This window comes from Apis cerana, linkage group LG2, assembly GCF_029169275.1.
Source record: "Apis cerana isolate GH-2021 linkage group LG2, AcerK_1.0, whole genome shotgun sequence".
NCBI classification, from domain to species: Eukaryota; Metazoa; Arthropoda; class Insecta; order Hymenoptera; family Apidae; genus Apis; species Apis cerana.
The window spans coordinates 239,902-266,012 of NC_083853.1; the positions used below are offsets into that span (position 1 = coordinate 239,902).

The 26,111-nt window shown below is 22.0% G+C and overlaps 1 protein-coding gene across 6 annotated transcripts in view; it reads left to right on the forward strand.

The window, feature by feature from the left end:
• Positions 1-26,111, forward strand: part of LOC107999599 (FERM domain-containing protein 5) — a 52,496-nt gene that overhangs the window by 11,045 nt on the left and 15,340 nt on the right. For 3 of the 6 annotated variants that reach the window (XM_062071999.1, XM_017059539.3, XM_017059540.3), the window contains exons 2-7: positions 6,063-6,167; positions 10,894-10,936; positions 12,221-12,397; positions 17,782-17,993; positions 18,343-18,495; positions 24,713-24,801. In XM_062071999.1, the coding sequence (XP_061927983.1) occupies positions 6,063-6,167; positions 10,894-10,936; positions 12,221-12,397; positions 17,782-17,993; positions 18,343-18,495; positions 24,713-24,801 (779 nt within the window). Of the gene's footprint in view, positions 1-6,056; positions 6,168-10,893; positions 10,937-12,220; positions 12,398-17,781; positions 17,994-18,342; positions 18,496-23,794; positions 23,810-24,712; positions 24,802-26,111 lie in introns of those variants that run through there. The other 3 variants (XM_017059537.3, XM_017059538.3, XM_062071998.1) reach the window with 2 other exon arrangements.

Consider the following 26,111-nt stretch of genomic DNA (forward strand, 5'->3'; position numbering starts at 1 on the left):
TTTCCTCGCGTAACCGGGTCATTGTACTCCATCAACGAGATCTCAGATACAGCGTTGGTGCATTTTCACCTACTCCGACGCTCTTTTTCTCCATCTCCATTTAACATAAAGCTTCGACTGTCGTATTATAACGATACAACTTTTGCGCTTGTTTTGACCTCTAGCATCGATCCCCCAAAGGTGTTCCACATTAACACCCTAGATGCGCGTAGATGTATCACGCTAGGTGTGGACATTATCGTAGTAATCGGCGAGTCGCTCGACTGCTGACAAACAGTGCACTGTTTGCAGATAATGTCTGTCAGCGCAGGCCGATCTTTAGACTTTGCATAGGCGTCGAAAAAATAAACGTTACGTTCTTCTTGCCTATACGTTCTACGTATAAGAACAGCTAATTGAGCTATATTCGTGTAATAGTTTTATTTTCCTTTTGTGACGTTGTTTATCTTAAGAATAACGCATCAATTCGTTTTTGTGAACGAGACTCGAACGAACGAATCGAATTAAAGTATTCGAATGTACGGAAAGAAGGAGTAAATTAATTCTCCAATATAAGGAAAATCGTATTAATTTCTCTCATTTAACTATTGTTAGCTATTTGCTAATTTTCTTTTCTCAGGTTTTTTTGTGCTGATATTATTTAGGGTGAGTCTTATTGTCAAGTATTTATTGTATTTGTACGCAATATCGCAAGTGAGCATGTATCGTTTATAGAATGATTGCTTTCTATAGGATAATGTATACGCTGTTATACATCTATATGTAAATTATATAATTTTGTGCAATTTTGAGTACGATTGTTATATTGAGACTAGTTATTGTGACATCCAGTAAGATTATTTGGACTATTTATTGTTATCTCGATATCCACGTAAATTGTCTAGAAATAAATTGTGGTTGTTAATAATCTAATGTTTAGATTTTTGTATACATTTTTGTATTTTACGTTTTTATTTTATAATTATTATTAATTTAGCCTGACAAGTATCAGTGAAGATAAATTATATTTGTACCATATTTTTTATATAAATAGAGACGGAAAAATTTAAAAAAATGTTTTTTTGTGTTTATAACAAATGTAAAAAATAACAATCATCTAAAAACTTTTACAAAAAAAAATTATGACCAAAAGTTTGCTTGTTATTTAAGAATAATGTAAAAACATTTCTTGAAAATCATATGATTAAACGATGTAACTATTTTTAAGGGCAGTGATTATAAATAATTGAAAAATTATTATCCTTGCTGATATCGTGACTAATACAATTTCAGACTAGATTTATTAATAATTAGCATTAATGATGCAAAGGAAATCATAGTACATAAAAAGTAGAGTAAAACGTCGCGAATAAGAATATTATTTGTTATGAAAATTTAAATAGTCAATTATGATCGAAATACGATTTCTTTCGTGGACAATGTTTATTGACAAGGAAAAAAAATTTCGATTATTTATATTGTAAGTAATTTAGTCAAAAAAATCACCATTATATTATCAAATTTTTACCTTGTTAAGAAGATTGTATAAAATTTTTAGATATACCATGTTTTCATGATTAATTTTTAGATCAAATACATTTGCTTCGTTACATTTTTGATATCTATTTCTTCTGTGATGATTTGAAATAGATACTTTTGTTTCTTTAAATGGTATATATATGTATATTGTTTTAATTGATTTGTTATATAATTACGATTATTTATTTATTCATAGAATTATTTAATTTATCGTAAAAAAGATAAAATATATAGAGAAAATTATAGGATAAAAATGGTTCATTCAGATATTTTACACGAATTTCACTGATAAATCGTGTTATTAAAAGCAACAATAATTCTGTTTTACATGAAACGTTATAAATATATAGTAAGTTATATATAGAGCAATCTTTTTATTTATGGAATATCACTTCGAGGGGATAAAATTAACGTTTAAAGTCACTATTATTTTTGTTTTTTAAATATAATTTTTTAAAGTATTAAGCAAATCAACAAATGTTAGAATATTCAAGTATCAAATGTTTTATTATCCTATTATAAAAAATATTTCCTCTGCATGTACAAAGTATTTTATTGAAATCAAATTTTTCAAAACGCTTTTATGATTTTTAGTATAAAGACGAAGCAGATCTTTATTTCAGTTCTATTTTTAAAATTCACGAAAATTTAAATTTACATCAACAATCTAATTATTATATTGTTGCGTATATATAATTTTTTAAAACGTGCTTGACAAGTGTTATTTCCAATTTCTCTTTTTGTAAATGATATCGAATTTAACGATGTCACACGTATAATATCGATCGTGTGTTCTTGTGATATTTTTTTTGGCGAAAATTAATCTCTTTTCTCATTTGGGATACAAAAACTTGCATATAACGAGCCATTTTATCTTTAAATCCAATATTTAATATAATTCTTACAATATAATAATTCTATATGAATTTCTTTCCTGAAAAAATTATTAAAATAAACCATAATTTAATTTTAAATAATACTTGAATAATGTTTCTCTTACATTATTACGAGTATCAGGTATTTTCTTGTTAATTTTTTATATATATTATACGAATATAATATTTATTACAGTATTCTTGTTTAAATTTGGCGAAATATTAATTTTTCTATAAATTTTTCTTTTTATATGATAATAAATGAATCATTAATTGCTTTTACATATCCTCAAATCGTTTTCACTGATAGAGAAACGGCGGGGTTATAAATTACCGTATCGTAAGTGGTATTAATTAATCTTGCAACGATAAGATAGATATCGCTTCCGTATTACTGCTATAATGGATGCCATATCGCTATATTATATGCATAATATACAATTGGTCTCAATAGTATTCGGCTATATTAGATATTCGATATATTTTACTATAAATATTGTGCATCAATCAAGAAAATAATTTAATATCGATTTTTAATATATATATAACAAAAAAGAGTTTAAATTTTTAGAAAAAATTGAAATATACATTTTTATATGCAGAATTCGAAAATGGTTGAAATTTCTGATCTAATCGTCGAAAATAATTTCATGGTATGAACAATTATTTATATGGAAAGAATTTGGCGATTTTCGCCAATTGCACGACGCTATGGATTATTATCGTTACGAGAATTATGGTTTCTAGCTTATTGCAAGTTTGTATGCATGCTTTTATCCACTGTGTAACGTGTTTATGAAACGTATAGGTAAACGAATGTACATAAGATTTTCTTTCTTATTTATCTCCTGGTTGAGTGTCCTCTGAAGAAAGAAAAGTTGTATATAGGGTGAAATATGATACACGTATAGAATGTCAATATAATCTTGAAATGTCTTTTTAGAGGTCAACAAATTGTAAAATAAATTGCTTGTAAATAAATAAATCTTAATCAAGATTTTTATACAATTTTTGCCCTTTTTCTAATTCTTCCAAAAATGTTTGTAGTATTGAAGGATAAAATGAATAAATTTGAATTGATAATTTATATTTTATATAATTTAAATTTATAATATAGATTTGTAATGATGTGTCTTTTACATAACTGTTTCCTAAGATGTCAAGTTGTTTGTGAATATTGTAATTAGTATGCCTATTTTGATGGAAGATTTCTATATTAACAGTAGTTTTTTTTTTTATTAATATTAAATATTATAACGAGCTCGTATAATTTTCTTGAGAAGAATTCGAATGGTTTTTATTCTCCATGAGAATGCTCTAGACGTCTATTCTTATATTCAATGCATCTGTTGTTAAAGCGAGTGGATATATCCTTGGATATATAATAGAGAAGTCTCCGTTATTTGTTTTTCGTTTAGTTTGAATGCTTCTTCTATTTTTGGTCCAGTGGATTTTTTCTTATCTTTGAATGATAATCTTTAAATGATTATTTAACATTATTTACATCCATAATTTTTTACATAAATTTTTCTCTTCTATAACAATGCTTGTAACAATGAACATTTCTAAATATTTAATTACATAAGACTTTTGACAACTCTTCGTTTATTGATTCTTTCTATAACTCCTTTTATCATTTTGTATCTCTAAATGAATTTAGAAATTACATTTTGTCACGTTGATGATACATCATCTGTACAATGGAATATTTATTTTAGGTATTGTCTATGTTAACAAGTGTTTTTTGATTCGCAATAAAATTTATATTACAGCATTTCAATACTCTGTGTCTATCAATTGATGAAAGACATTTTGCATTGCATTGTACGAGTAATAGAAACAGAATGCTATGAATTTCTAAAGATTAATGGGATTGTTATTTATCTTTCGATAGCACATTCTGTCCAGTTCTATTAATAAAAAACACCGTACAATCTAATATGTAATATTATAAACATTTTTGTGTCGTATAAAAAAAAGAAGTATTTGATTAGTTTTTGCCTTTGTTTGTCTTAGTTTGCCTTAGTTCTTCACGACGCTTGGTATTTAAATAAATATTTAAATTATTGTTATTAATTGTTATATTAAATATGATTGATTTTCTCGTCGTATTATTTCTCAAATCGATGATTGCTTTGAGCTACCAATAATTTTCAATATAAATTTTTGTCAATCGTTGTATCATTAGTTTCAATTTATCAATTTTTTTTCTGTTCTTACTATGAATTAAAAACTGTTACATTTTCAATCCCAAAATTACGAAATCACTTTGTTTACTCATTCATTGCATTTTTCAACGAAATTTTTCTTTACGAAAATTTTCAGTTTTATCAATAGTACAATAATGGTTATACGCATTGTTTCGATTGTTCGTTTGAATTCGCTGGCGGCACATACCCAACACTACCGAGCTCTGCGATCGATCGAAACAATTTTTCGGAATGAAAATTTTTGGAAAGGAAAAAGTTATTTGAAACTATCCGAAAAATATATTCAGGACTTTTATCGACCAACTTCTTCATCGTCTGATACTGTATATACCGCTGCATAAATTTCCATGTGGCACAAAGTCGAATTCTGTTGGAAAAATCACATCGCCATTAGGACAAACGTTTTCATTATTCAATATTATTCTAAAAACTTTTCGCATTCTTTTTCTTGGCGCTAGTTTTTTAAAACCTTTCTTCTCGAGATTTTGAATCGATATGAAATGATACGAATTCGCTTTTTCTTAATTTTATTCTTTATTTCACATCAAAAATTATGTTTATATTTATGTTATAATCATCGCTCTTATATACTGTTTGATATAAGTATTTAAAGTGGTTATAAAATTAATAAGATCTTTATAAGACTTTAGACATTTGCATTTAGATTCGCTTGATATGTATATTAAACTTGCATATTAATCAACCTCTGTACTTCTGATCTAACGATGGCTTATCGCCAAGTGTGATTCCTAGTGTTTTCAAGGCATAATTACACGGACAAGCAAAATACACAATCCTTGTCGCTTAATTGGCTAATAGTACTACACTAGGATACGAGGCATTATAATTATAATATTTTGCATATAATAGATGGATACTTGTTGCATTAAATATGATTTGTTACGTGAATTATTATATAATGTTTTTTATTTTTACTAACATAATTATTTGTTTGTTATATGTACGTATTGTACAAAATACATAGGAATAGAGAAATTAAAAAATAAATAAAATATAAATTTAAACGCGGAGTTTCTTGGAAATTGAAAATGGACAAAGATATCGCATATAATTATTTAATACGAAAACAAAAAAAAAGATATTTTTTCTGCAGTTATTAACATATTTATCCGATATATATCCTTAGAGGATCGATTTTAGAGATCAGAATAAACGTAAAAAAGTGACACAGCTTTGTCGCGTTATTTATGCTCTGTCTCTGCTTTATCTAATGCAAATTTAAATTGCTTTTTGTATTGTGATAATTTTTGTTTTGATCCGGAAAATTAATTCGAAAACTTATTTAAAGATCACCACATTGACGATTATCAGGAGACAAAGGAATAAAATTCTTGTACCAATGAATGACTCTCCTATAATGTAAAATTTGAAATGACAGAAGAATAAATTTTATACTGGTTGCAGTCTTTTTTCTTTTCTTTTTTTATTTCTGTTGCAGCCTCAGCACAAAGGAAGGTATATTCTGGAATATGTATGCAAGCAACTCAATATCTTGGAAACGGATTATTTTGGGCTTCGATATGTGGATCATTGTAGGCAAAGGGTAAGTTTAAGAATCAACTTCTAAAATAAGAGTTCGAATGCTTTTAATTAATTTCCAATATATAATAATGTCTTTATCAAATTCCAAGTTAAATTATTTCCTTTTATAAACATAACATGTTCTAATTTCATTTTATATTTATGCAATTACCACGTGTGGACAAGTTAATTATCCCCTTCAAAAGTGCTCTTCTTCTTACTAACGAATACGAAATTGAAAAACGTTGTCCATCGCTTAATTGCAGTTTTTTTTCTCTCTTTTTCTTTTTTTCTCTTTCACTTTACAATTAAGAATATTCGGTGAATTGGAATTATGAAATTTATAATGAATTTAACTGTATTTAGAAAAAGATTAATCGTGATTTTCTGCATTAATATCATGTAATTGTAATTAAAATAAATTATCGTTACGAAGACATCGGATAATTTAATTTTTTTGAATTTAAATTACAATTAATCGTAACGCAATTACGAATGTATATTGTATATGTATAAATTGTAGTGAAACGAAAAAATTTATCATGAAATTTGTACATTAATTAATTATATTCAAGTTGTAAATATTAAATATTTTAAATATTTGTAAAATGTAGAATTGATGATAAAAAAGGAAAAAAATATAAAATAAAGATATGAACGAATACTTTTTAACTTTAGCTACTATTATATTAATTAAAATGAATTCAAATGTAAACGAATTGAATTATTTTGATTTAAATATGTAATATTTGTTACAATTTTGTTATTATATCTATGAATGAAAATATACAGAAATATATTTCATAATTCTTTTTAAGGTCAGATTTCTAAATAAGATATAAAGTACTTAGTAATTTTTTAATTGTTAATCAATTTCATATTCACGTATATTTCAATGAAATATAAATAGACGAATGAAACTTATTGGGATGCAAAAGATTAGAAAATTATAAAGAGATCTTATTTATCTTGTATTTATAATTTGATTTGTTTTTTAATATAAATGTATGAAACGTATGTAAAAATATACTTGTTATATTATATTTTGTTATATTGATATGAATAATTATATGTGATAGTGATGCTATAAATATGTATTTATTTATAATTTAAAATATATCACAAATATAACTAATTTTGTGTACATTCAAAAGTTGAGAACTTTTATGGGAAATTTTAAAAATAGTAATTATTTTTTACATTTAATTGAACACATCTTAATTTTTTATTATGTATTAATATTTTTATCTTTATTAGATTATTGATGCCATAGAATGAATATACGGTATGAGTATAACAGTTATTTTTATAGAATGACTTAACACTGCATTGTAATAATTGTAAAAGTTACGAGAAAAATATCATCTATGAATCTTATTTTTCTTTGAAAATGTGTCTTAATGCACGATTGGATTTACATTGCGACCATGTTATCCATGAAAAGATATTCTGGAAATTGCCCAATATTGCTTTTCTCGTTGTAATCTCGTTTTTTAAATTTATGTTTTTTAAGTATACGTGAAAATTATGATTTATACTAAATATTTTCACTTTAATGTTACTTTTTAGTTTGGAAGGAATAGTTATTTGGAATGAGAAACTAGAAAGCATTGGATAAAATTCTTCATTTGATATTGCTTTATTATTTTTCATTTTCATAATGTCAAAAATTATGAGTATTGTGATTAACTATATAAATATAGAAATAATTGTAAAAATAAAAAGCATTCTTTTTATTTATTTTTATTTCTCCATATTTTAATTCAAATTCACTCAAATTTATAATCATTGGAAGAACTTTGGTTTGATTAAAAAATATAAAAACTTATTTCTTCTTACTTTAATGATTAATTGAAATAATGTTTAGCTCACTTATTGACAGAAGTTCTAAGAATAAACAAGCATAATTTCGTAATAATTAGTAAGCCTATGAAAATTATGATAATTGAGCATATATTATTTTTGTTACAATACAAAATAAAAAATATAGAATTTTTTCTCATAGAGATTTACAAGATACGCTTATAAATAGAGATTGCAGATATTTATTCATTTTATGCAAAACTGAAATATACAAGAACCTACAGAATGTATTACGACATTCAAAAGAACATAAAATATTTAAAACATGATATATCTTGTGATATTTGGAGAATGAAAAAAATATCCATCTAAGCTTCATTTTTTTAAATCATAACAATTTGGTTTGCATATAAATCTTCAGTCTATTTATGAAATATATATATAGAGTATATTTAATAAATTCAGTAGTTAAAAATAATGGAAAAAATTTATAACAATACATTTCTTATTTTTCTTTGATTTTTTAGACCTTTGATATTTTATCATTTTTCTTTTTCATGATTATATTATACTTATATGGGATATGCAAACGATTACATTGGATTTAAACATACATACATCATAATATATTGTCGACGTAAAATTTTTTCTTTTCAATATTCTCTTTCTTTGAATTTATAAAAACTTTTGTTCATTTGTAAATGAAGATATTCCAACATTTTTAATAGGTTTGAAATATTCTTGCGGATAAAAGTCTAGTGGATTTAATTTTACTGTTTTTTCTACTTATTTTTTATATTCTTTTTATATCATTCAATGAATAAAAGCACGATATTTTAATATATTTTGAATGAATGAATTTTTATATTTTATTTTTAAATAATTTATAATATCATTATAAAATAAAATATTTATTAAAAATAAATTTTTTGTTAGTTTTTTCTTCATTGATATATAATTTTGTAAAAACAAAAAGACATTAAATATTTAATGTAATTAGTTTCTATTCAATTGTATTTTTCTAAATAAGATATATTTTGTTTTACTATTTTAAAGTATTCAATCTGAAATATTGCTCATTATTATTATAATATATTCATAATATTTCTATGTATATGAATTGTATATAATGTGTATGATATAATATAATATAAAGATATCCTTCATTGTATAAATACTTGTGCAAACAAATGTAACTGAACGAATGTGTACAAATACATGCATGGTTGAGAAAAATGTGAATGCATGTTTTATAATACTCTTGATAATACAAAGAGAGATGAAAAAGAAAGTATTGACACGAATAGTTTAGACATAATGTTGTCCATTTTATTTTTATATAAAATTTATAATAAAAAATATTGACAAGAAAACATTCATTTCTCTAATAGTTTAAGAATATTAAAAATATCTCTTATATTTTTGGAAAGTTGAAATTAAATCTGATACATTTTTAAATATTTACTATTTCATTTGGAAAATTTTTATTTCGATATTACAATATACACAAGAGATCAGTTTTTTGATGGAAGAAATTGATGAATTTTCGATTTTAAAATTTTTATTTAAAATTTGATATCATTTTATATTTCGACCTATGAAATTAACTAATATTATAGTAAATTTAGTCTTACATTTGTAAGATTAATATCTCTTGCAGGAAATAATCTATGTGTAATTTGAATATTCATTGTATTTGCATGTATTTTTGTGAAGGAAAAGGACATTAAACAATTTCAAACATATAAATTTAATAAACAATATTTATAATTAAAAAGTCTTGGCAAATTTAAATAAAATAAAAAATAAAGAAATTGTTTAATAAATATAATAAATATATACATATATTTATATTATATTTTAAAATATTTTAAAATATATATAAATTTAATATAATATTTATTAAACAATTCCTCCAGATTTGTATATATTATATGTACAGATTTTATTGGATATTATTATCTCTAGATATTATTTTATATCACTGTTATTATAATATCAAAAAAGAATTTATCATAAATTTCTCATATATTTTAAGAAAGAACATATTTTTTGATAATAGTTTTTTTTATATAGATACATAGAACATATATAAAAGTCATTAATTATTTTTTTAAATGGAATTGCATATTTTAACCACTTAATATAATTTGATATTATCTATAAAAATAAAAAAGTTAATTTATTTATGTTCAAAAATTATTAGTTTAAAAGATATATTATGTAGTTGAAGTTTGTAAAATTTATTATATGAAAGATAAGAAATCTAGGAAGCAATATTCTATTTGTTCAATATGAAAATATTTCTAATTTTAAATAAGATAACACACGTATTAATAGGAAATGTAAGATTTTGTTAATAATACTTTAACATAAAGTGTGATTAAGTTTTGAAATTTATATGAAGTTATACAGTAGTTAAATAAATAAAAATTAAATTAGACTAAATAATATACAGTAAAATTGATATTAAAAGAGAAAATTTTTTATTTCTAACAAGAAATTTAATTATTTTGTATTTTTGTATTATTATATTTAAAAAAAAAAATAAATTAATATATGCAACTTATTAAAGTTTTGTGTATATCAAAATATATACATATAGATGTGATTTAGATATTACAATAAAATATAACATCATAAGCTTTTTAATATGATTTTATAATTTATAAGAGAGATATATATTTATTTTTGTATACAAAAATAATAATTTAGTAATATTTTATAGCAATTCATTAAAAGTTTGAATATTAAAAAATATATTATAATATTTTATATAATTAATAATATGGAATATTATATTAATTTATTAAATTAAATAGAATTATATTAGTTTTATATTTATCTTTGTATAAAATTAATAATAATTGAAATAAAATAATAATTAACATAATAGATGGCATTTAATCATATTAAATCATATTAAAAAATTAAATCTGTTTCAGCATTGGTTAGATCTGGCAAAAACAGCGATTAAGCAAGTAAAAGGTTAGTATTTAGCTCTATTGCCATACTCGAATAAATAAAAAAATTGTTATTTAAGTATTTTATGATATATTTTTTAAATCTTTTGAACAAATCTTGATTATAATTATTAAAATAAAAATTGTATTGTTAATATGCATTGTTAATATGATTTTCTGGATTATATAATTTATATGTAAATCTTTTACTATAAATCTTTGTATCTTGTATATTAAATATATTATTCTCTAATATATAATAATAAATAAATTAATCATGAAATAATATACTATGTGCATCTTATTTTTCAATTAGTAATAAATAGCGATTTGAAATAAAAGAAAATTTGAAATAAAATTTGATTTGAAATAAAAGAAAATATAATAATATGAAAATTGTCGATAATGGTCTAATTTGTACTTATACAAAATTTAAATAATATAAAAGTAATAAATATTAGCAAATTGAATTTGTTTTGAATATTCGTTTAATTTTATCCATATAATAATATTTGTAAATCTTTATAATTGTATTAAATATATAAAATTAAAATTTGTTATTTTTATTTTTATAAATAATTGCTTAAAAAGTATTTGAAATATATTTTTAATAAGATTGTATGTAAATAAATATACATATAATAAATTTATATATAATATAATAAATAAATTTTTGTTTACTGTTATAATTATTTTTATAAATAATAATTTTGATATATCATTTGATATATAATTTTATAATATATCTATAAGAATTAAAGATTTAAATAAAATAAAATTTTTTGCATGTAAATTCAATTGTGTGTAACAATGAACAGTTGTGACCAAGGTTTCGATTGCTGTCTCCTCCTTTCTATACTTGAATACCGTGGGTCGATGTCACATGAAACTTTCAAACTCTAGCGACCTAATATATACTGTACTATTCTTATGTATCCAAATAAATAAAAAGAATTTGATCTCTGGAGAAAAAAAGAAAAGAAAAAATAAAATAAAGAATTAAATTTGACAATTAAATGTAGAAAAATTCTCTTTTACTCTTTTTCATCTTTCTCATCTTTCTCATTATATATATATAATTTTTTTATAATTCTATCTTTAAGTATAATATTCATTTTTCTCCAATAGAATATAAATTTCTTTTTCTACCCATGAGTACAATATATAAAAATACAAAGAAATACAATAATTATATAATCAAAAATAAAATACATAAAGATATATCCGATTTAAAACTATTTGATTTTTCAAATATTATAATTAACACATATAAGTAAAATACATTGTCTTTATTGTGAATATGTTCCAGACATGGACCCGATTCTGTTTAGTTTTCGCGTGAAATTTTATCCACCGGATCCTCTGAGGCTGAAGGAAGAAATAACTAGGTATCAAGTTTACCAGCAGCTTAAGAGGGACCTTCTTCATGGACGACTATATTGCAGTCCAGGTGAAGCAGCGCTGCTGGCGGCGTGCATCGTGCAAAGTAAGTCTACTTCGTTGCTTACGATTTTATTAAAAATTATAAATTTTTATTTAACAAAGAGTATTTTAATTGATATAAGGATCAATTCAAAAAATAAAAATTTAATATTTAAATTTATTTATATAATATTTAAACGATATTAAATATTAAATATTTATTATATTATATTTTGACAATTTAATCAAATTGATCAAAATTACAGTATTTTTAAATTACAGTTTTATAAATGCATAATAGATATAGTTTCATAATCAAGATTTAATGATTTCTGTAATTTATTCAAATGAACATAATAAATAATAAATAAAAAATAATAATTAATTAATTTTATTAAACTAAAAATGATAAAATTTCTAAATGATAACGAATAATTTAATTAAATTTTAAAAAAGTATGAAACATTTAAAATTTAATGGATATTCTCATATTAATACTCAATAAAACAGTCAATAAAATACTCAATAAAAAACTCAAATTTTGAAAAATAAAATTAAAATAAAAATATAGTTGATTGAAAAAATAAAAAAAATTATAGAAATTGTGACGACTAGAAGTAAAAGACGTAAAGTTTCAATTTATCTTCAATTAGAGAACGTTCTACTCTTAATTGCAATACGCAATACGATATTGTCCTTGGTATTACTCTAGCATATTCCATTAAATATAAAAACATAAATATCTTTAACAAGTTGTTGTTGAATATTTTATAAATTCTTGCAACATGTTTATTTCTTATAAAATATCTGTTTATATTTTCCGTTAATGAATCTGTTAATAATTTTAATTTGAGCTTGAGAAAACTAAAGATCGATCAATGGTATACTGGTTTTCAATAATTTTAATAAATTTCATTATACTTTTAAAAAAGATCTTTACATTCAAATTGTTTGAATTAGAAATTAAGATTATAATAATTAAAATAACACGTATTTATTTATAAATAAAAACTTGAAAAATTATTTAATCTATGGTTAAAAATGTGAATTTATAAAAAGATAAAAAGAATAAAAAATAGAAATATTTGTCAATTTTAAAATTTAAAATTTATGATTTTATTACAATGATTGAAATTATAATATAATTTGAATTATACGATATAAAAATAAAAAATATTATTAATTATTAAATAATAATAAATAAATAATAGTAGTAACAAAGTATAAAGTATAAATAAAGTATCGACGTATAACATTTAATAGATTATATTCAAATATTAATGTAATAATTATAATTTAATAAATTATTATAAAATATTTTTTAGCAATTAATTCTTGAATATTCATGAATTGATTTCTATTTTTATATTTGTTTGATTATTTTCTTGATGAATAACAGGAAATCTTTTTAAAATTCTGAATATTTGTGATTATTATGGATATGTAAAAATGAATAACAAAAAAAAAATTACTTTTTTTTACTTAAGATTTCGTTTTTGAGAAAATCCAATTGGAAAAATGGCCAGTTGTAAATAAAATTTTATTAATTTCCGATTAGACAAAATGGATTATTAAGAAAAAGAATTATTCTATATCATGTGTGAAAGTAAAAAATAAATTAAGAATAAATTTTTTTCACTCCAAGATTAGTTTTCAAGAAAATTGATTTATTTATTTCCATTTTAATTTTCTTTATTAATTTTTTTTTATGTATTTTTTTCATTCTCGTTATAATGATTCGGATATTTTGAAAAGAATATTCTTTTTCCGATATAAATTTATAAATCATAGATTTCTTTTGAAATTTTAGCTAAATAAAATAAAAAAAAAAAAAGAATATCGATAAAATCTTGAATTCATAAATTTATCATTGTTAATTTATTTTAAGAAATATAAAATATTTTGATATTTTATTTTCATAAAAAATTTTCGAATTTAAAATAAATTTCGCGTAATCTAATGAAGTTTCTATGTACAATCATCTCACAAGTTGAGACGTTAAGTCAGCCAACAAATTTTTGGCATCCACCAACACTTTTTTCCTTTTCTCTTTGTTGAATAAACCGAATAGGGATATATGATACCACTATTATCTGCAGTGGTGAACATTGCAGACAGTCAAGGGAAGAGCCGAGATCTTATTTTCCGAGTGTCCTTATTATACAGGGTGTCTCACGAATAATGGTACACTTGGTGAGGGAATGATTATGCATGAAAAGAATAAGATCGTATGTCGAAAATATAAAAGTTTCATTTCTCGATTGTGGAAAAACGATCATAGCTGATTATTTTACATATGATAATAAATAAAAAAAATATATAAATTTAATTATTTTGCAATAAATTTTTTCATTTAAAAGTAAATTTTCGAAAAAGTTGAATTTGAAAATTCAACTTTCTATAACCCTTTTTGATTGTGTTCAATATTCTAAAACATTCTTGAAAACAAAGATTTAAAGTTTTATTCTTCTTTATTTTTTGCTTATTTATCACTTTTCGATTAAAAAATGTTTTGAGTTCGATTTGTTCCAAAAAGAATATTTCAAGTGAAAAAAACTTTATCCCATGTTTGATTTATTTTTTTTTTTTATATAAAATCATTTATTTAACGCTACTATCATTTGTAACACTGTAGATCTGATCACTTTTCATCGATAAAACGGAAAAAGCTCGGACCATTGTACATTTTAAATGCCCCGAAGCAAAATTTCGTGCGTATGACGAACCTTGACCGTGTTATACATTACTTATAGAAAAGAACTCGAAAAATTTTCCTCAACGTCGTTAGACAAATATTCTTTCTTCTCTACGTATACTTTATTTCGACTAACTCATATCACAAACAATTTTCTTAAATTTTGTTAAATATACTTAACTCCGCCGGATAAAAAAATTTTACTATGGAATTTTATGTATCGGGGGGAATAAGTAGCTCAGTCGAGAAAAATGGACTCGTATTTGGCTCAAGTTTGTGGATACGTTATCACCCAAAGGATTTATGAAAGCTGACACGAGGCTAAATAAAACGGGCATAATCTCGATATCTGTCGATCTGTCGTCTTGGAAATATCATCAACGAAAATATTGCGAAAATAATTGTCACGTAGAATAATTTTCTCACTGGATGTCTTAAATAAATAATTTGCATGTTCATTTTTGTTACGTATATTCGTTGATACATTTGTGGGATATTTTTGAAGGGTTTAGGGATTTTAAAAGGCAGAATAAAATTGATATACAAAAATTAAGATTCATTCATTATTATAAATTATATGAGCAGTTTAAGAAGTCGCGTTAGATGAAGCAAGATAGAGAGTGCGATAAGGACCTCGTTCCGTCTTCTTACATAAATTTCAATTATTGTTTTTGATAAATAAGCGATTTTCGTATATCTCTAAAATCTAAAAAAAAATATTTCATGAATATATTATAAACACTCTGTACATGACACGGATAATCATTTCAACATAGACTTTTTACATCGCAATAGTGAAAAGTAGTCGTCAATCATACATATATATATATATATATATGTATCGACACACTATGTCAAGACACGAACCAGATAATTTGTACAATAAAAATTGTAAGAAAAATTTCACAGTTTAGAGAATTTTAGTTAGGGTATATTCATCAAGATACTTAGATTTAAACTAGAACACGAGTGTACGATTTGAGGTGATTTTTTGATCTCACCAGCAATTGACCAGCATCGTAGATTTACCTGAAATTTATAGAACATCGATTCTTCTACTGATTTTTGTCAATTTAATCCAAGCTTTTTTTTTTTTACAAAAATTTTGGTTTGGATTTGACTCATAATTAGGAGAGTGGTTCACATGTGTATAATTGAACAGATGATACACTCGTTATAAAATTCAATTAAAAAATACAATTTTTTTGCTCAAAGCTTCATTTTGGAAGAAAGCTTGAAATTATTTTTCTAATATAAATAAATACTCGATTGATGCGAAATTATGTAATAAAACGTGGAATAAAATGTTGGCCATTTGGGCCATTTTGAAAAACTTGAGTTTGAACTTGAAGAATTTTCAAATTCTATTCCTCGTTTTATTTTTTTTGCTTATTTTTATACGTGGAGTATAATAACTTTCTATCGAGTAATTTATCCGATCAGAAATTCAGTCACATTCTGTTGTAGTTGACGAATATCTAGATCCTTTTGAAAAATAAAACGAGACTTTAATTGAAAAAATTTTATTCTTCTTTTTCTATTTACTTTTGAATATAACATTATCCCCTGTCCATTTCTATCACTCGTGACTTGCGACATTTTAAAGAAAAAATATATTAATTTTAAAGAAAATTATTTTGTAATAAACATTTTGATAAATGGAAATAATATCATAATCGTGAATGAAAATCGTATCCGTTCTATAATAGTTTTTACATCGAATTTAAACAAGTTTATCCTGTAAGATTTAAAAAATGATTATAAACAATGTTACATAAAGATAAAATTTTGTCATTTCATCTTTTGGCTTGGTTTCTGTGTTTTTACTTAGAAAGAGAAAAATTACTTGCATCAAATAACATTTTCTTTAAAATAAAATAAATTTTACAATGGTTATCGAAAGATTTTTTCCCAATAGAATAATTTCCATAGAAGATAATTGTATCCAAATGGGACACCCTGTATACGAGCATTGCTTTACCCAAATTTGCAAGCATAAACTGTTTGATACTTCTGAGAATTTTCTCGACCACATAAAAATCGATCTGGAGGTTCAAAGGTATTGTCTGTGCCTGGAATATTATAATAGATTTTGGCAGCAAACGTACATTGACGAGGTTGCTTCATTGATCGGGTATTCTGTTGGATACTACTGAGAAAAAATAAAAAAAAAATGTAATTCCTAAGAAATAAAAAATAAGTTAATTAAATGATAATTAAAATATACCATGATGTAAATAAAAATAAACCAATGATGTAAATATTCCCTTTTTTTCTTTATGAAAAATTTTTTTTATCAAAATTAATTATCTCTTGAGAAGAAATTGTATTTTTATATCAATAATTTTATAAATATACGGATATTAGATTGGGTTGATATGATGTTTATTAATCAGTTTTTTCCCTATGTTTTCTTATTTTATTTATAAGCAACGAGAAATATGAAATAATTGAAGTGAATAAATTAGAAAGTGGAAAATTGTATTGATTGTACAGGGTGTTCTGTAAGTGGTGATACATAAGAAATGAAGAATTCTACGTAAAAATATATATAATTATATATGAAAATTAGACAAAAAATATAAAAAAAGTGAACTTGAATGAAAAAATTTAATTTTACTTTTTAGACATTATAGGATATCATCCTATATGTAGTTTTTCAATTATCATTGTTACCTTATTAATTATTATTTACCTAAATTTAATAAAACTTTAACAAATAATTATCAATAATTTGTGATTTTTAATTTTAGGCGAATTAGGGGATTATGATCCTAAACTTCACGAAGGAAACTACATTTCCGAGCATAAATTATTGCTTAAACAGACGGAAGCTATTGAAGAAAAGGCTATGAAACTGCATCAAACAGAATTGAAGGGATTCACTCCACAGCAAGCAGAAACTCATTTCCTTAGGTTAGCATCACAGTTGGATACATATGCTGTTGATCCACACCCCGTAAAGGTAAGCTTGAAATAAATAATTTGGAAAGGAAAGATTTTACACATGAACAAAAAATATTGTGTTATTAATGACTTCAAAATTTTAGTATCTAATATCAATAAATCTATTAATAAAAAATCACTAATTCGACTAATATCTGTTGAATATAATTTTGAAGGAAATGAGATAAAATTTCTTTCCTAAAATTCAATTATTATTATTATTATCAATCAAATTATTTTCAAAAGATTGAAAAGGTTAAGGGGGTTGAGAATAAACTTAAAAAGAGTACAAATTAATTAAAAATAGTATGAGTATACGTAAGATAAAATAGTAGTATGATAAAAATATTTTTTCTTCTAATTTTCAGGACCAAAAAGGTGCACAACTATATCTTGGTATTAATCATTGTGGAATTCTGACATTCCAAGGATCTCGTAAAACACATCATTTCCGCTGGCCGGAGGTTCAGAAAATCAACTACGAAGGGAAAATGTTTATTGTACATTTAACAATAAGTGAGGTAAATTTTTTTATGTTTTAATTTTTTAATGTTTCTGTGCAAAATTACGAATGCATAGCTATGTGATTAGTTGTACATGCGTGTATATGTCAAGATTTAATTTTTTTCCCATCAAAATACAGAATATACTTAAATATTCGTATATTGGATATATAAATTTGTCTTATTTATCTCTTTTTTATATTAAACATTTTTTAAAATTAATTTATTCTAAATTGTTATATTCTATCTACTTATTTTTTTTGTTTAAAAGTGTAGTATTTAGTATTTTTCATATATAAAAATGCCTTAATCTTTTCGAATCTCATATATAATCTTAAACAATATGTATATAGTAATATAATAAAAAAAATATAAACAATATAATCTTAAATATGTAACTTATATGTGCATTATTTTGTACTTTTATAATTATACAGATTATATATCTGAATACATTCCTGGAATATTTTTGAAAAGTTGTGAAAGAAGCAAAACAAACACAACAATTAATATATAAAAATATCGATTGATATTTATTTATTAAGATATAATCAAAAATAAAGTTTGCATTAGATAAGCGAGATAGGAGATATTTTATCTCGTCTTAATAATTTTAATTGTTTATAACTTAACAAATAAATTGTAACGGATATTTTTATATATAAAATTTTATGTTTGTTTTGATCTCTAGAATTGATTTTTCAAACATGGAATAAAATATCTAGATATTTTAAATATATGTGTATGTATATTGTATATACATATATTCCAAATAATTAGAATATATTATATGTATATCATTATTGATTAATAATTATCGTGCTTAATCGGATGATTTTTATTTATGCAAATGTATATAATTATTTGTCTAAATAATGATTTTCCAACAGATTATTGCGCTGACGATTACTAATCAGTGATAAGTATACGTGTATAATCAGACAATCTATAAAAGTACAAAATAATATACATATGAGATATATACTAACTTAGAAAGGATCAATATGTGTTCCATGAATCGAGAATCTAAATTTAAAAGAAAAATAATTCAAAAAATTATAAAAAATTTAGAATAAAAAAAGAAAATTCAAAATTGTAAAAAATATAGAAAATATAAAAATTGTAGAATACGATATTTTATTTAATTAAAATAAATTTTTTTAATCAAAACTTATGGATTTTATAAGCAATAATTAATTGATATAATTAATATATATAAAAAAAATTAATATATATAAAAAAAATTTTTTAAATAAAAATAAATCCAAATAATTATAATGAAGTTGTAATTATTAAAACGAGGATAAGTTTTAATTTAAATTAACTTTTAATTTTAATTTGGCTGAGATTAATTCGAATATCAAAAATTTTTCATAAAATACAGCACAACATTCATTTTTGAAAAATAAAATATCGCTGTAATATAATTAAATATATTATATATATTGTAGGACAAAATTTTGAATAATTTTATCAGTATATTAGATTCTGAATTATTTTCAAAAAGATACATATTATGAGTCTTGATTCATTCGTTGGTAAAAATACAAATATAATAGATTTTTTAATTTTTTTAATTTTTTTCCTTTTTTTTTTATTTAATTTATTAAGAAAATTTTAATGATAATATATCATTTAGAATAAATATAAATATAAAACGAATTCTATTTTGATCACAATATTATAAATAATTTTTAACTTTGTAAAATTATTAATTTTAACTGAATTCTAGCTGAAAAAATAAATTGTAATGTAAATTATAATGTAAACAATTTTGTAATTTGATATGATATATTAAGTCTTATTTTCAAATACATATATAGATAGATATGTATATGTTTCTTGCAATTGAAAAATTGAATATAGAAACTTTCAAATACATGAAGAGTTATAATTATAATATAGAATACAACAGTATCAAAAATAAAGTTTTTAGTATGAAAAATTAAATTTTTATCAAATGAAATTTTTATTGGAAACAATCATTAAAGTTATATTATTAATGAGAAAGATATGAAAAAAAAAAGCTAGTAAATGTTTTACTTTTATGTATAGAATTGCATATAAAATTTATTTTTTAAAATAAATTAAATAAATAAAAGACAAGTGGAACAAGAGTTATAATGTATTTTTAAATTTAATAATATTATTAATTCAGAATTATTTAAAAAACATACTGATAAAGTTATTTGATTTTCTTCTATTTTAGAAAATCTATCTTCTAATGTAATATAATGAATATATATATATAATTTATACTTGATTCTAAAGGCTAATTTAAAACATTAAAATATTAAAATAAAATTATATTTTGACATTAAAATAAAAATTTTTTAAAAAAGATTAATAAAACTGAATGTTATATCAAAATATTTAAAGATGCATCATAAATATGTCAATCATATATTATAATATATATTTTTTTCTTTTTTTTTTATTTTATATTTATGAATTAAATTTCGAATTTTTAAATTTTATCTTTGAAAACTGTTTTATTTTTCATCATTCGATTGAATCATGTGTATCTACATATTCTATTACAATTGTAAAAAATTAATAAAATGCATTTATTTATTTTAAGAATATTATTCAACATTTTCAATGACTTCAATATTATCTCGCATTAATTTTCATTTTTCTTGCAATAATTAGTATCAAATTATCATTTAATATTAACATCTATATATATAATCTATATATGATTTATATATATATATAATTCTTTAATTATAATATCTATTTTTATAATTTTCTTATATTATTTTATATTATTTTAATAAGTTTTTATGAGTTCTTTGTTGTTCAAAAATACCAAGAATGTAGAAATATTTTCTAAGTTCTTTACAAATTGTCATAATTAATATTTTTTTTACAACTTTATTAAAAAAATTTTTTTTCTATATATTTTATATCTTTTGCATCATTCATTTTATCTGAAATATTTTTTTTATCATCAAAATCAAATAATATATTCAAAATCAAATTATTTTGTTATATAATCGTTGTACAGTCTTTATTTGATAAATTATTCTCTATCGTATCATATTATCTCTATTATTAATGAATTATTATTATTTTTTTCATATTTCTTTGTTTTACACTCAAGAATTATTCCTATTTATGCACCGATTAATCAATTGGTTAACAGGGAAATATAGTATATAGAAATAATTATAATCATTTTTGTTCTTTATAACATTGAATATTGTAAAAGTAATAGATAAAATAATCAGTGTTATTACTTTAACTATTTCTTGTGAATTTATGATCGATGAACCAACCTTGACCCAATGACTGAACTTATTTTATAGGATTACTAACTCCATGAGTCTTCCATTCGTTGAAAGTGTATCGACATGTCCATAAATACGATATAAAAACTGGAACATAGACACTTGTTTTTCTTTCAATGTTGATTGTTTTAAACTAATCCTGAAAATTAATATAATTTTCATTTTTTTTGCGATTAAGTAAAATATTGCCGATTAACAAGTATAAATATACATTATATTTATATTATATTTAAGTTGAATTATATTTATTCTAAAATGTTTTAAAAAAATTAGAAATGAAAAATAATAATTCTTTGAAAAATATTTAAATAAAAAAATAGAAAGATATGCAGACAATTCGAAGAAAGTATATAGAAAATTTAAGATTTCAGAGACTAAATTAAAATATGAAAACTGATATGCAGAAATGTAGATTATTAAGATTGAGTTACAAATAATTTTATTTTGTTTTAGATGGAATGAAATGTAGATATAATGAGATTGTTCAGTATAATATTATTTATAATATAATTGTTTATAATACGAAAAATAAGTTATATTTTATATTTAAAAATATATAATTTTCGTTTTCTTTAATCTTTCTCTTAATTTTTCTATTTACTTTATTCATAAACAATGTATAAAGTGTTTAAAATTTTAATTATGAATATATTTATTTAAAATTTATTAATTAACTTAATTAAATTATATTTAAATTTATCAAAATTTATTTTGAAGGATTAATTCTAAAGATTAAAATAAATATGAAAGTTATATATACAAAAATATTGGTTGAGATTTATTTATTAAGTTATAATCAATTTTGATCAATCATTCAAAAACAGAACGAAAATAACATAACGGAAATAGAATATCTTAGTCTAGTTTTGTCTTAGTAGTTTTCCCTTTCATTTTTAACATAAATTAATAAATGTTTTTAATTTAATAAATAAGCAACTTTGTTTTAAAATTAATCAATTAAATTAGTTCAAAAGAGCTCCACGAATATATTAATATCCTATATATATATTAGTAATTATATATTAGTAATTATAGTTAAAGTTGAATAGTAAAATAGTAAAATATGTTGTATATTAATAAAAATATTGTTTTATATAAACATTATAAAAATTAGGGAACAAAGATCATTGATAAATTGATTACTTTCAATTTTTGTATTTTTAATCAAAGTATAAAATTTTTAAACTGTGTTTATTTATCAATAAGTTATTTCTGTTTAATATTAAAACATTTTATTTTCCATTTATGATGCAAAATTAAAAACAAAATTAAGGAAAAAATTTAGATTCGAACATTTTTTTAAAAAATTTTTTTTAAAAATTTATTTTTTGTAAAAAATCTGTATATATTGTGTAAATTTAATTTAATTTATATTAATTTGTATTTTATTAATTTATTATTAATTCGTTTAATTTAATACAATTTCTTTTTATTGATTTTAACAATTCATAATTAATTTTTTTAATGCAAAAGATAATTTTTTCAATTTTTGTATTTGTTTTAGAAAATTGATAATTCGACAATTATAGATTTTTAAGATAGAAAATTATAAATATATTTCGTTATTAAATATAAATAAATATAATTTATTAGATACTTTTTAGATACGAATTGAGATATAATAAATACTTTTAAAAAAATAATATTTTAATATCAATTATAAAAATATTTTTTTTAAATAAATAAATTGAATTTTTATTATAGTATCATCTTGTATAAAAAAACTAGAACATAAGTATATACCAATATATATATCATTTGTAATAACAATAGTATATTTGATTTTAAATATCGTTAAATAAAATAATTTTTTAGTATTTTTCAAAAATATCTCGTTATATTTTTTACTATTTGTTCCAATACAATTTCAAATTTTCTCTCATTGACTTTAATAAAATGATTTTTATATACGAAATTTGTATATATGTTATACAAATTATACAGTTACATATGTAGTATATTATACGTTCGATATTGTTACGAGTACGACTAATCTTATTACTTTCCAATGCTGGTCTATTCAGGACGTAAGAACGAAGGTGAGTCGTTTCATAACAGTTCCACGGATTGTTCGTGTTTTTTCAACGTTAGGTGGAAATTACACGTCTAGCGATCGGTTATTAGTGTGAAAGCGGAGAAAATTAATCGTGTCTGTTATTGTTCTCAAGAAAGATGTGTGATAATTAGCTATCTCGATGAAACGACGTAATTGTTTGAAGTCTCTGAAATCGGTATTAACAAAAAAAACAAATAATTACAGTAGTACTTTACGTCTGTCATGTAGAAATTGTCTGCATTAAATACAATCGTTTACTTTTCACAAATATTCCTAATTCATCGTTCTGTGTGTCGGCTTGATTACGTTGTATGTGTTTTTTAGAAGCTTTAAATAGAACGACAAGAATCATTGAGATTTTTTCCTTGTGAATCGCATATATACACATGATAGTCATAGAATATATAAGAAAATATTAAATATTCTTATCACTATTATTACGATATTAATTGGAATGTAAGTGAAACGTAGTAGTTTATGTTTATAATTCTTAACGTAACTTACATATGATAGCGTAGTATTTGATTTGAAATAGCTACTTAAAATATTTTATACTATAGTTACATCATTATCATAAAAATCAGCACTTGCCAAAAATTTTTGTTTATTTTTTTTTTCAATAATAATCTGATAGAATAACTTGTAGATATCGTAGTCATCCAAATTAATATTCAGGATGTTAATATATTCATGGAATATTTTTGAACCATCGATTCTAAAGGGCAAAACAAATGTTTATTAAATTGCGATTTATTTATTTATTTTTTTTAATTTCTAGAATCGATTCTCCAAAGATATCTCACGAAAATATTATATATATATATATATAGAGAGAGAGGGAGAGAAAAGTAGACGTTTTAGTGCAATGTTTCCCAACCATTTTCAGAAAAAGCACACAGTTGGGTTTAAGTGTCCCACGGGATCGAACTGCCGCCACGTTTGGAGATGCGCCATCGAGCAAATGTTATTTTTCACGTATGTATGCCGTTATTGGGCTAAAAGCTTTTAATGTATTGGCATGAATAATCGTGGCACTATATTTTATTATATTTCAATATATGTAAATAAATTCGATATTTATAAATTATTTCATATTACATCTTTGCGAAATGTGATCTTCAATTGTCCAATTTGCATTGTTCGATGAATTTTTTTCGATTTTTGTAATTTGCAATAGGCGTTAAAATTTTGCACAGTTTTTCAAATAAATTATAATTATTATTAATATATAATCATAATGATTTTGCGGACTCTCTCGAATAAAACAATATGACTGATTATTAGATTATGAATATTTAAATATATTTAAATAATAATCAAATTTAGAAGGACAGTTTTTTTTGCTAAAAAGAACCTATGAAATCAATATAAAATTTGTTTTCAATATAAAAACAAAGTAATTTGAAAAAATGCCGTAAAAATATTCAATAATGATCGCTTACCACCTATGTACAAGTAGCATTAGGATTGAGTTCACATATTCAAGTTTCGATTCGAAATATCGATACGTATCAAAAATTTAAATACTTGATATTATTTTTTGATAAAATATTATTAAGATAATATCGTATCGAATCAAAAATCATTCGATATTTCACGAAAATATTGATATTTTTTTCATATTTTATAAATATAGATATATAGTGTTGATATTTTATGAAGATATAATTTTTATACATATTATATTGATATGAAGAGTACTATGTTATCTGTATTCTAGTCATATTTCTAGTCGTACCTATTCTCTCATTTTATTGAGCTGGATTTCTGATCTTAATTGTGATTTTCCATGCATTTTGTTATTAATAAATTATAAGTAATATAATAAATTAATTAATATCTAAGGATTTAATAGATGTAATTAAGGATATAATTATATGAATAAATTTATTTACTTAATAACAAATATTTGTTACCAAATATATAAAATAATAATTCATCAATTTCATTTTTTGCAAAATGTAAAAATGATTGATGACCAATTGAATGGTCCTTGTGATTACAAAAATCAATGATAAATCTTATGATTAGAAAAATTTCTTTTGTGGAAAAAATGGACAAAAATAATATAGATAATGTATAAAGAAAAACATTGTTCAAAATGATAGATTAATTTTTATGGATGAAAGTCTTTACTCTGTGTTTGTATATCCAATAGAATGACTATGATGAGATAAAAGATGATGCTAAGAATGGAGCTAACACTAGAGATTTTGCGTGCATGTGTTGTGTTTTATATTTATTTATGAGAGAAACATAGTGAATGTGAATGAAAGTGGTTTTAT